Source organism: Plectropomus leopardus, chromosome 21 (genome assembly GCF_026936395.1).
Source record: "Plectropomus leopardus strain MGB_pleo_1.0 chromosome 21, ASM2693639v1, whole genome shotgun sequence".
Taxonomy (NCBI): domain Eukaryota; kingdom Metazoa; phylum Chordata; class Actinopteri; order Perciformes; family Serranidae; genus Plectropomus; species Plectropomus leopardus.
The window spans coordinates 8,008,447-8,020,588 of NC_142196.1; the positions used below are offsets into that span (position 1 = coordinate 8,008,447).

The 12,142-nt window shown below is 39.7% G+C and overlaps 1 protein-coding gene across 2 annotated transcripts in view; it reads right to left on the reverse strand.

The window, feature by feature from the left end:
• Positions 1 to 12,142, reverse strand: part of wwp1 (WW domain containing E3 ubiquitin protein ligase 1) — a 36,089-nt gene that overhangs the window by 17,615 nt on the left and 6,332 nt on the right. For both annotated transcript variants that reach the window (XM_042510753.2, XM_042510754.2), the window contains 7 exons: positions 11,488 to 11,544; positions 11,121 to 11,212; positions 9,776 to 9,914; positions 7,215 to 7,339; positions 6,627 to 6,779; positions 5,650 to 5,722; positions 1,922 to 2,103 (listed from right to left, as the gene is read on the reverse strand). In XM_042510753.2, coding sequence (XP_042366687.2) covers positions 1,922 to 2,103; positions 5,650 to 5,722; positions 6,627 to 6,779; positions 7,215 to 7,339; positions 9,776 to 9,914; positions 11,121 to 11,190 — 742 coding nt within the window. In that variant the 5' untranslated portion in view covers positions 11,191 to 11,212; positions 11,488 to 11,544. The remainder of the gene's footprint in view (positions 1 to 1,921; positions 2,104 to 5,649; positions 5,723 to 6,626; positions 6,780 to 7,214; positions 7,340 to 9,775; positions 9,915 to 11,120; positions 11,213 to 11,487; positions 11,545 to 12,142) is intronic.

Here is a 12,142-nt window from a genome sequence, read left to right on the forward strand (position 1 = left end):
CCAAGAGGCCTAAAACGACACTGAAAAAACTACAGGAATTTCTCGCATGTGCCGGTCACTCCTTGCATGTGATCACCATCTCTTGCGTTCTGCACATATCTGGGCTATGGGGTAGGGAAGCAAGTGCAAAACCTGTTATATCAAAAACACCCATCCAAGCCCCTCTGAATTTTGCAAAAAAAAAAAGACTAATTCAGTCACTCTAAACTATGTGGGAAAAAGTATTATGGTCTGATGAGACAAAACATTAATAAAGACCTTAATAAAGGATATGTTTGCTGCAATAGCCAATACAGCGCATCACCCAAGAACACCATACCCACCTCGAAGCATGGCGGTGGCAGCATCATGCTTTGGGGCTGCTTCTCTTAAGCTGGGTCAGGGGCTCTTATTACGACAGATGGGGTAGTGAATAGCTCCAACTATCAAGATGACACAAAACCTGCTAGCCTCTGTTAGAAAGCTAATGATAAAGCCAACTTCAGATATAAACATGGCAATGAACCAAAGCACACATCCAAGTCAACCGAGGCATGGCTTCAGAAAAGGTCAATCCAAGTCTTTGAATGGAGAAAATGGAGCAAATAAGAGCTGGATAAAGTGAGAGTTCAAAGAGACTTAGTGACAAGGACTTTCTGAAATAAGAAAGAAGAAAAAAAAGGAAAACACTGCTTCCACAAAGAATTGATAGGCAGGGTTTGTAGACTTAGGCAATCAGGGTGTTTTTTTTCTGGATTTTTGTTTGCTGGAGGATCACATTAAATATGGAACAAGTCTGACATTTAAATCGTTATTTCTGTCTTTACATTTCACAAACTTGCAATTTCATATTGGTGTGTAGACTTTTTATATCCAATGTTGCATCTAAAAAAAACAACTGCAAACTATGGCTGGGACTCCCTGTAACAATACTTATCCAACAGAGCACTATACATATTTGCTCTATGCAGTTCAGGGGTAAATAATTAAATAAAACAAGTTTTTTTTTTACCTTTTTTTTTTGCTTTATAAGGTTGTTGCTTTTCAACTGAACTTTGAACTGTGTATTCAAACATGGGAAAGAAAATAATATTCTCTAATAGATTATGACACCAAACCTTTTAAAATATTCAGTGGTAATTACCATAACAACAATTTCTGAAGTCACCTGTTAGCTTGTCACTCAGACGAGGCAGTGGAGGCTACACGGATGAGGGCTATCATGTTAATTCTTTAATTAGAGCAAATGAGTGGCATTTTAATAATTTCAAACCAATTATACCAGTTATCAAATGTGCGACTTGATTTTTATTTATACAATAAATATTATTTAAGTAAATTACAGGTTAGGACCATATAAAAAGGTCTGCATGTAAAGAATTTATATTCTCCCATCAACCTTTGCTCAGTGTAGACAATGTGCCTTTGGTGCTCTGCCTGCCCTCCACAGTATATTGCACTCTGCTTTCCTTTTCTATGCGTTTATCTTTTCAGGGAGTTTTCGACAGAGGTGCTAACAGAGCAGAGATTACAGGCCTAACTTAATGAAAATGAATGTACTGTTCTACTCCACTGTTACTAGGACCAAGTGAACCATGAAGAGGCCTGATCTCAGCCCAGGCCACATAATGAATACCTGCAGGAAATATGCACATGGATAACTGAGGTGGTCTGATAATGAGGTTCCATTATCCAATTTTATACACAAGCATACAGTTTAGCAAATTTAATCAGGAAATACTCCAATTCTCATGTTAATCATATTTAACGACATAAACCACTCACAGGGCATAAAGGCCGTGAATGAGAAAAACACATCAAAACATTGAAAAGGCTACAAACACACCATACTAATCTGGAACTCAGGGCTTACATTTTAAACGATCCAAGGTACTGCAATCTGTAATTCACACATGAATTGCAAACAAAAGATCAAGCTCACCAGTCCTACTCTCTGTGTCACTGTCCGACGGCTGGTGGACCGGGGTGGAGTTGGGCGTGGCATCTCCATTGACGATGTGACCAAGGGCAGGGCTGCAGGAGCTGGAAGGCACCTGATCATCCACACCATTGGAGGCTGAACAGGAACTTGACCTTGGGCCTAAGTCTGTACCATTCACTGTGCTTTAAGAAAAAAAGACACACCAAGAGTTCAAAATCATTAAATCAAATCTGGATCCGAAGATACACAAAACAAATCCTTAGTTTTTAAAATTACGAAACTAATTCTATATTCACAACTTCTATTAACTGTAACTTCCTGCGTCATGTGCATAAAATCAAACAGCACTGAGCAATCGCTGTCTCAACTGGTTAGTTGTTGTAGTCCACTAAAAAGGCCTGGCTAGACAAAAAAATCATTACTTGTTTAAATGTGCACTAAATTTATAACATTTCCCCTACTTTACCCTGCCATCAGACAACCTTTTCTGACGGGGAATTGAAAGCAGTCTATCAAAGCTACCAGACTTCGGTGACAAAAACAGTATATTAACGTGGCAGACCACTGGTGTTACTGGTCTACTGCGCCCTTGAATGGTTTGGTTTGTGCAAGGTAAAGCAGAGCGAATATTCAAATATAGCATTCACTTTCACTAATATTGATTTTTTTTTTAGGTGGGTGAAATTAATTTTGCTGTGACCCCATCCAAAGCAGTACATTGCTTAGCTTCTGTGCCAATAGATTTGGTTTCTCAGAGATGACGGCAGAGCAACACAATACATAAAATAAGCACAGAAGAAATGTCAGATGGGTCGAGCCATAGTGTTTAACTGCATATCTCTAAATGTTACAGTTATGGCTGAAAATGACAACAGAAATCAGAAGTTTGCAGAGTTCACATATTCCTGCATTTGTAATCTGTTGTCAGTTGTTTACCCGGAAGCTGTTGTTAGCATGACATCAAGGGGATTCAGTCTATACCCCTATATGATGAAATTCATATGCATACAGACAAATTTGTTGGTACGCTTCCATGAAAATAGAAGAAGCCCCAATTTTCTCTGAAATAACTTGACACTGATCAAAGTAATTGGCATCCATTATTGTTAATTCCATATTTAATGAAAACAGACATTTACTTACATACTTTACTCTATGACATACTAAAGGAACACAGGTATACATGAGACAATTGCTTTTAACTCGATCAGTTTTCAGGAGGAATGAAACATTGTTTCAATGAGCTGTAAGAGTACCAACACATTTTTCCACATTTGTATATTTATAAAACTAAATGATGTTAACTTGAGGAACCAAACACTTGAGTTTTGTTTCTCCTATTGGCCAAAAACAGCCTTGTGATGAATCTGGTTTACAGGCTTAGTGAAGGTTAGTCTGTGCTTCCTTTGTGTGTGTGTGGGTGCCAGATAAAAGAGTCTTATGACATTGAGACTATTGTCTTGTAGGGGTAAAAACAGGACATAATAGGATGACGTAGTGATGTAATGGGCACAGCTGAAGAGGCCCTTTTGTGAGCCAGCAGGGTTCAGACGGTGCCACAGACGTGCCCACACTATGACCAATACAAAATCTGCCATATGACTCAAGTCCAGGCTTTGTCTTGGCGAGGGGTGGGTGGACAGCCGGCAATAAGGAAAACGTCAGACCAGCCAGTCAGCAACTGACAAGAAAAACTCAGACGGGGTTATAAGAGCTGACAACAATGGATGTTGATTGTATTAGTCAGCATATCCGCAAATCACAAAAGCTTTTACTATACTTAAACAACAATGTCCAATAAGACACACTGACTGCACAAAAATAATGCCAACAAATTTTCCACCGTTTCTGCACCACTTAAAATTTCAGAGTCAAGCACAGCAAAGGCTGGCAGTCCTTCAAGAAATACATATTTGTTCATTTGTGTCTAGAATAATCTATTGTTAGTATTATACTTATGTTTCAATATTAATAGGCTAACTACAAATACTGAGTCAAAAGGAACCAGAATTCCTGTTTTATAACTGCAATCTGATTCAGAGGGAAAATAAGGTACAGTGCAGAGACAAAACAGGCAAACAATTACTTAAATCACATAAGTAGGAACACAAACAGTTTGAACCAAACACAACATTTGACTTCTGTCGCCATAATGGAGGCCAATATCTAATGTTTTGACAAGCTGTGAAACCTGGCGCCTCTGGCTCTACAGGAAGGGTTTCCCTACTTGACCGTCTGAGGAAAAGTCGCAACACAAGCTGACTGACAGGGAGGGAAAGAAGCAAGGAAAAGCAGCAAAGCAAAGCAGAATAAAAAAGGAAAGCATGACAAAGCTGAATAAAAAGAGGCAGAATACAAAAGAAAGCAGGAGAGAGATGCACAGACAAGGTGAGTAAGGCTCAAGAAATAAAAAGATTTCTACCAGATTTCTACCATTAAAGAAAGAATAAAGGGAAGTAGGTGGAACAGGAAGAGAAGAGAGGCAATGGAGCGTAGACTGCCAGTTAATCTGCAGGCATAACAGAGATGTAAGACCATGAAGGACAAGTTAAGAGACAAAGAGAAACACAACTGGAAAGAAGCAGAGCAGAAAGTTCCCCTTGAATCTGCTACCAAAAAAATAGTCGATAATTCACCTCTAATTTTATAAGCTGCAAGTGAAGTCACATTTTGGGAACGATGCAGAAAAGCTAAAACTGAGCTCAGACTGAAACCAGCATGATTTTTTGAAGAAAAAAAAAAGCAACACTAAATAAATACATCCACAATTCTATCTAACATTTTCCGGCTAATCAGAAGCAGACACTGCATAGTAGTTTAAACTCTTGCAAACCATGTTGCTTTTCTTTTTATTTTCTTTTTTAAATGTTTACAGCTTCATTAATAATCTTCTGCTTTATGTTTGAATTAATTGAAATGTGTGTGTATATATGTTTTATATATATCTTGCTTTCATAAACACATGTTTACGATTTCATTATTTAGGTAACAATGACAAGGCAAAAGTTTGTCTTGCAAACACAAATACCCATCTGCTCGGCTACTTTTTCTATCTGACTGAGTACTCCAACATTTCGGGAACTCCCAGGGAAGGGAAACACTACCAAGTTTTAAATATGCCCCTGTTTGTGTCTTGCAGTCTTCTCGGTAACTGCAATGCAGAGAGGAGCCAGGCAGCCACAACCCACTCAACCCCCCCACCAACCTCCCGTCTGTTGAGATGAGCAGACGTGCTTCCTTTGTGGCTTTCCCATAAAAGCCCAGGAAGCCTCACCGAAGGGCACTTTTGCCGTGTGACAAACAATAGAGACTGGCATCACTGGGGCAGCACTACAACTTAAAGCAGGAGAAGCGGATAGCCACGGCTGAGAAAAAGCAAGACAGACGGACAAAACACAGACCTCTCTGAGGAGTATATATACACATATCCAAACCTTTTTTACTTGAGCTAGTGCAAGTCAATAGAATGAGTATAAATGGTCATGTAAATTAGCCTGCATGTGTTCTTACAGAGTGCACTGTGGAGAAACCATGCAAACACATAATTCTTTGCAGTATGTTAGCATTCCTTTACTTGAGGATTAGCACACTCCTTATTTTCCATGAGTTGATCTAACCAGGTCAAAGACCATTTTAGGAAAAGTGAAGTGAATAGAATCTTCTTCCTTATAAAATATGTGATGTGATGTAAACTGATTACAAATAGCTGATTTGTTGAGTAAGTTTACCTGTTGGCAGCCCTTGAGGAAGAAGAAGAGTCGTCTCCATTTTCATGGATGGCATCACCATTCTGTTGGACTTCTGGAGTGAAATGGAAAAAACAATGTTAGCCTACAGATGTTATGCATAACAAGATTCCCCATGCATTCATTTATTTGTGGTGGCCCACCACAATCAAAACATCTGCTGCAAACAATAGATTTTCTATTTTTAGGGCTGGACTGTTCATTAGGAACACTATTGTAATATATTTCCCTTTCAGTTATGAATTGCACCACACTCTTCGAGCGCAGAGCGTACTCTGAGCACAGACGGCGCAGCAGAAGCCAAGCTCAGTAAAAGTGAACCTTAACTGTTCATTGTGTGAGTCAGTCACACGTCTAAAAATAAATACAACCTCTCGTCATATCATTTACGGTTTAAGTTTTCTCAATAGTTTTGATTTTCTGCATTTTCAGCATTCAATAGCCTGAAGAGAGTTGTTTCACAATGAATCAGCAAAGAAAATGTGGCTGTGGGACACATCTGTGACATGAGAGAGGAACAGTTTGCACAATATTTTTTAATTACTCAAACTGCTTAATTTCAAACGGTCAGGTATTAATATTCAGGTTGTAGATGACGTGGTGGTGGAGGATGTGGACTGCAGTTGAGAGACGTGTGGAGACAGAGAGGAGAACAGCTCAGCCTCTTCATGCAGTCATGGTGTCAAATGCAAGACACGGGGAGGAAGTGGTCACAGCTGAGGAGGTACCTCCAGTGGAGAGACGCAGGGGAGCAAATGGGTCTTTTTATGTTGTCTCATATTGCATATTTGTGCAATGAATATAACAATAAAAAGTTGCACAGGACTTTCTGTGGGAAACTGCATAATTGTATCGTTACTGCATAAGTGTCTCCAGTACGTGTATTTGTGATCGTCACTCACCAGTAAACTTGGCAACCCGACTATCACCCACCCCTAATGTATAAATACTCAGCTCACTTGTGCCGTTTGCCGCACTGCCGTTGGTGAGCGGTGCCAGTTCCTCCTGGTCAGTGACAGTCAAGCCATCTAGGTAGACCGTCAGCTCCCCTGCGGGAACCTGAACTCCCTTCTGCTCCACGCTCAGTTTCAGCACCTCCTTCACATTCTCCACTGCAGAGCCAAAACAGGGATGGTGTGGGAGGAGTTACAAAGGAGTTCCATCAAAGAAAACAAAAAGCAAACCACTTTTATAGACATGCTGAATTCATAATGCAAACATTAGAGAAAAGACACATTGATCTGCAATGTGGGAAATCAGTATACCTCAACAACAAACGGTGATCACAAAGTGGTGATGCTGATTAGCACAAACTTTAACAATCCCCTTTATAAATCGAGAGATGACCAGAGATGATAAGGCTTTATATTTAACAAAAAAAAGAAAAGGTTCAGAATACATGACACTGATGTCGGACTAAATAAAGTCACAAGTCTGCTGTTATGTGTTGCAGTAACTGTGTTCCAACTGCATTTGATAAATAACAAACACATCCCACCCTCGACCTTGTATTATTGTTCTGTATGTTTGATGTGGCTTAATCATACATTTCCTGTCATGCTGCTCCAGGGCTTGAATTAGGTCCAATGTGGCTTTGCCCAGCAGACCGTCTGCCTTCAGGGTGTGGTGACTCCATACTTTGAAATCCACCTGTGCGTGCGGTGTTACATTCCTAAAAAAATCAGGAGCACACAAACACACAAAACACATATCAGTTTTAAAACATTTAACTCAAATCTCACAAATGCACAATGTTATAAGGACAGGAGAAAATAGCTCTGCTAAAGCACAGACTTGTTAATCACGCTATAAATATTTTTAAAATATTTCTTTAGTAGCTGTGTACTCAATCAGTTGTACATTTGTTGTTTTTTTTTAATTCTGGGTGGATTGACTAAATGTTTCCTAATCACGGGAAGCTTAATCTCTGTGAGAATTCTACAAACGTTTGGGACTAGTGAATACATTTGAGTAGGGCTTGGTACTGTGATACTTAACTGCTTCTATACTATTGTGTATTGAAGAATGCCTCATTATTTGCAGGGTTTCCCTCACGTTCATTTATTTGTGGCAGGCTGCCACAACCAAATTATCCTCCGCCACAAATAGATTTTTGGAGCTGGGCAGTTCATTAAGAGCACAATTGGGATATACAAACCGCTGGGTTATTAAAAGCACACTTGTGGGAGAGACGGAGCAGCAGAACATCAGGTGCATTGAAAATTAAACTTAACTGTTTATTTTGCTGTGTCTAAAAGTTACCTTTGTGATCTGATCAACTGTGACGGATCAAGAGATCAATTATTCACTCCACGGGTGAGCATGGAGCATACTTAAACCATGATAAAATGATGCTGGCGATTTGTTGTCCAGGGTTACACATGGTAGAGGCATGCAGGAAAAACACAACATTACACCAAGAGATGGGGTTCATGGATGTGTTGTATTTTGAGAGGCTTGACTTAAATGTGCATAGCTGTAAAAATGTGATTGAAATTTGGATCCATTTTATCACGCTCAATGCCAATAGCATGCAACGAAATATATGCAAAAGGGAAATTGTTGCCAGGACCGTCAACATGACGAATTGGATGAGACACTTGAACGTGCATGGAATAAATTGAAGAGCAGAAGGTTGCTAAGTGTTGGATTGCAAAAAGAAGAATGGACTGCAGTCATCTTCCTCTCAACATTTAAGTCCAAACTGTTACAGAGTTTCTTTAAAAATATCAACCAAGGGATTGGATTCCTAATCCAAGACCACTGAAGACGGCGTTTTGAATGTGGATTTTAGCAGATAACATTTAGCATTCAACAAAAAAATGTAGCCAACTTGTACATGGTTGTTTACTTAAGTTGTTCACTGAAATCAAAATTTCTGTAATGGATACAGTGACATAAACTGAGACCCATATAATATTAGATAACCTCAAGTTATGGCAAACTTGTTAATTTTTATGTTGTAAAACTGCTTTGAGTGTATAAAAATGCCAGAGAGCTGGAAAAAAAAAACCTTGAGATTTGTACTGTATGTGTAATGTGTAATGTGTAATTTTCTCTTTGATAAAATGGATTTTATAAAATTGATATCAAAAAAGTATTTAAAGTCAAGGTAACCGTATGGAAAAGTTTTGAACGATACCCAGCCCTACACTGGAATGTGGAGGACAAAGATATGTGGTGAAGTATGCACATTAAAAAAAAAAAAAAAATCACCAATCACAACCTCCTCAGCAAACAAAACAATTGTTATTTAGATGCTTCTTTTCTGCTCCACCTAAAACAATCTGGTCCTCGCTGCAGGCTGACTGACTAATGTACTCAGCTCAAATAGTGCTGCTTCCTTGTGTTTTCCCTGCTTACACAAAAGGAACTCTACACAGCACAGTCATTGTATTCACGGTTGAGCACATCAGCCTAAAGAGAAATATGCAGGATTACAGCCTTAACGCCATGTGTAGGAGTCATAACAGCTTGCAGAACATCTATGGTGCAAACCAACGATCACAAAGGCAGCACCAATCTATCTTGTTTGCAATAATTAACTATTCAACACATTTAGTATTTGCAATGACATGTCTCCGGCATTTAGCTGGGCGATTTGAAGGCCAGAGAGCTGAAAAAACATTAAATGATTCAAAGAGCTCTGTGTGTTGTCATATAGCATTTTTCCTTATTCAAAGAATTATCAGATGATCCATCAACCTTATGCTTGTTATAAATGTTATATACTGTGAGACAGACATAGGTCCCAAATTCCTGCACCAAAGTCAGCTTACTAAAAAGACCTAGAAAAAAGGACAGCTCCATCTTTGTCCCATATCAGCTTTTTATATGAGCATGGGCCACTTGGAGATAAGCATAGGCGCTTTCTAGGAACATTTTGTTGAGGGGGAACTCAAAAATCTTCGAAGTCTGCCTCTCTTTTTATCTTCTCCAAATAATAAAGTGACTGGGGATTCATGAGTAGTCCCCTGGCACTCATTTATGAAGCGCGCTGTGAACATGAACTTGTTTATATAACATGCTATCTCACTCTCTCTCTCACACACACACACACACACACAAGCTGTCAGATACACAGAGGAGGAAAATTGTTGCTTCTTACAGAGTGAGCCTCTCATCCCATTTAGGACTGGAGGAGCTGTGAGACTTCGCTGTGCGGCGCGACTCCCCCTCCGCTGTCACCTCCACATAAATGGCAGTCCCAAAAAGGCTCTTCTTCCTCTTGATTTTGGCACAGGAAACTAGCGGTGGGTATATAAAGGCAGTGATGAGACCAATGATTTTTTTTCCTTCAACATTTTACATTTTTAGCATAAAGTTGACATAATGATTCAGATATTCAGGCATACATACATAGACAAAATAGTTCTTTTATCACAGAAATGTAGCAATAGAGCTGCGATGAAGAACCTTCATTATGCCAGCTTTGCTTTTTCAAACATGAAACGGGTAATGCAAGTATAGTGCCACTCCAGTGGGTTATTTTAATTAGTATGCAGGCGTTACAGAAGAAAAAGAGGCGTGACGTGTAACACAAAAGCGTCAGCCTCTAGTGTGACATGTAATATATGTGTCAGCACTGCTTTCTACACAATAACAACAGTATAACGTAATAACAATCCTTTACCATCCCTGTTACATGGTGGTTGATTTCGCCCTCTGCTCTGAGGATAAGGAGCTGCTGGATTTTATTGTCTCCCCAATTTGCAGACATTTTCTGCTGCTGTACTTCTTTCAATTCGCTGCAAACTGTTTGCTGCTTTTTATCCTGTCAGCAGGTTGCACACATTACATGTTGTCAAAACGTCACACCCGTCCTGTCCTGCCAGCTATCACTTTCACAGATGTTGATTCAGCGCTGTTACTACTTCCACTCCTGTACTGAAGGCAAGACAATTCTAGCCTCATTCCAACTGCATGATAAAAACACTTACACCTGCTAACATCTGGCTTTGTGATGCAATGGAGAAGCGTACAATAGGCAATCACACCTGGGTCAAATGACTCTGCAGTGGTTGTGGGTATTTGTCACCGGCTTCGATCGCCATTGATGAAGACACAACACCCACTTGAACACGCTAATTTCAGCTCCTTAACCAGCAAGATGCAATGACGTGCTGCCACTAATTATTGTCCATCTCCTCCTAAGCAGCGCTAAAACATCGATCCAAATTAGTCTGCTGTGAGTTTGACAGAGAGACCAAATAAGTAAGAGATATATAAATGTACACATGCTATTTTTTGGGTGAAAAAGGGGTATTTGTCACCCCATTCCACGATCAGACCTTTTACACAGAACAGCGATGCAGAATAACAGCGCAGCATTACCACTTTGAACAGGCGGTGTAAAAGGGGCTTATGTGAGCTCTGTGAGTTAGTGACAGGATCTAGACCCTGAGGCCACCCTACCACTCCCATACTTTATAGCCTACAGTGTTTGAACTCACCAATGGCATGGAGCTCTGACGTTCCTCTGTGGTTATGGCTAGACTCTGCTCTAGATGAGGCCGTGGCCATGTCATACACCACAGTGGGAAACCTTCAAAACCACACACACAGACAAATGAAGTAATCAAACCCCAAAGCACCCTGTAAAGTCACAAATGAGACACAGGTGAACTTGGCAGGCTTCCAATAAAATAGAGCTGAAAAGTTGTTAAAGCTGCTTCCATGTATTCTGAACATTTTGTTGTGGTTTGAGGTCATGGTATCAGCTCTTATGTTTACCTATGTTAAGTGTAATATTACTTTATTTACCTATTGTTGTAATTGTTTCTACAGAAAAATAATGCTGAAAACACGATCTGTACTCACAATTGGTGTGTGCTGCTAGAACGTCTGGTTCAGCCCACTCCGTGTCCCATGGTTCCTCTGAAACAGAAAAGAGCTCATTTTTAGAACAAGGTTAAACACAGCTGGTGCAAACTGAAGCACTTTAAAGTCTGACCTCTGATTAAACACAAATTAAGCAATTTTTTTTTGTCTATACATCTCAAAGAAGCAATTGTTTCACACATACTGACATGGAAAAATAAATGAGACATTCTGTGAAAAGCTCCTGTTACTTTGCATTTTCACTGTTACACAATAACATTGGAAAGAGTGGTACAATCTATAGTTCCACAACTTCAACTTGCACTCACTTCAACTGATCACCAATCACAACATAAACTGTGTGATTCTTCTTTTAGCCATGGTCAACCACAAACCTGTGTTCTTCGGAGCTGACTTCTCCGCTCACAGCAAAAATCTGACTTCTAGGGCACTTCAAACTGCAGTGTTTACATTCTACTGTGTCACTGCTGTCTGTTGTAAAAGTCAACTTCAGTTGTGAGCACTCTGCTGTGCTGTAAACACAATCCAACAAATCGTGATACCTATCCCCATTCCTGCAATTTCCCCTTCAGTATTCATAAAGCAATCCCATAACATGCGAGTTTCCATTTCCGGGTTCTTCTTTGACCTATTA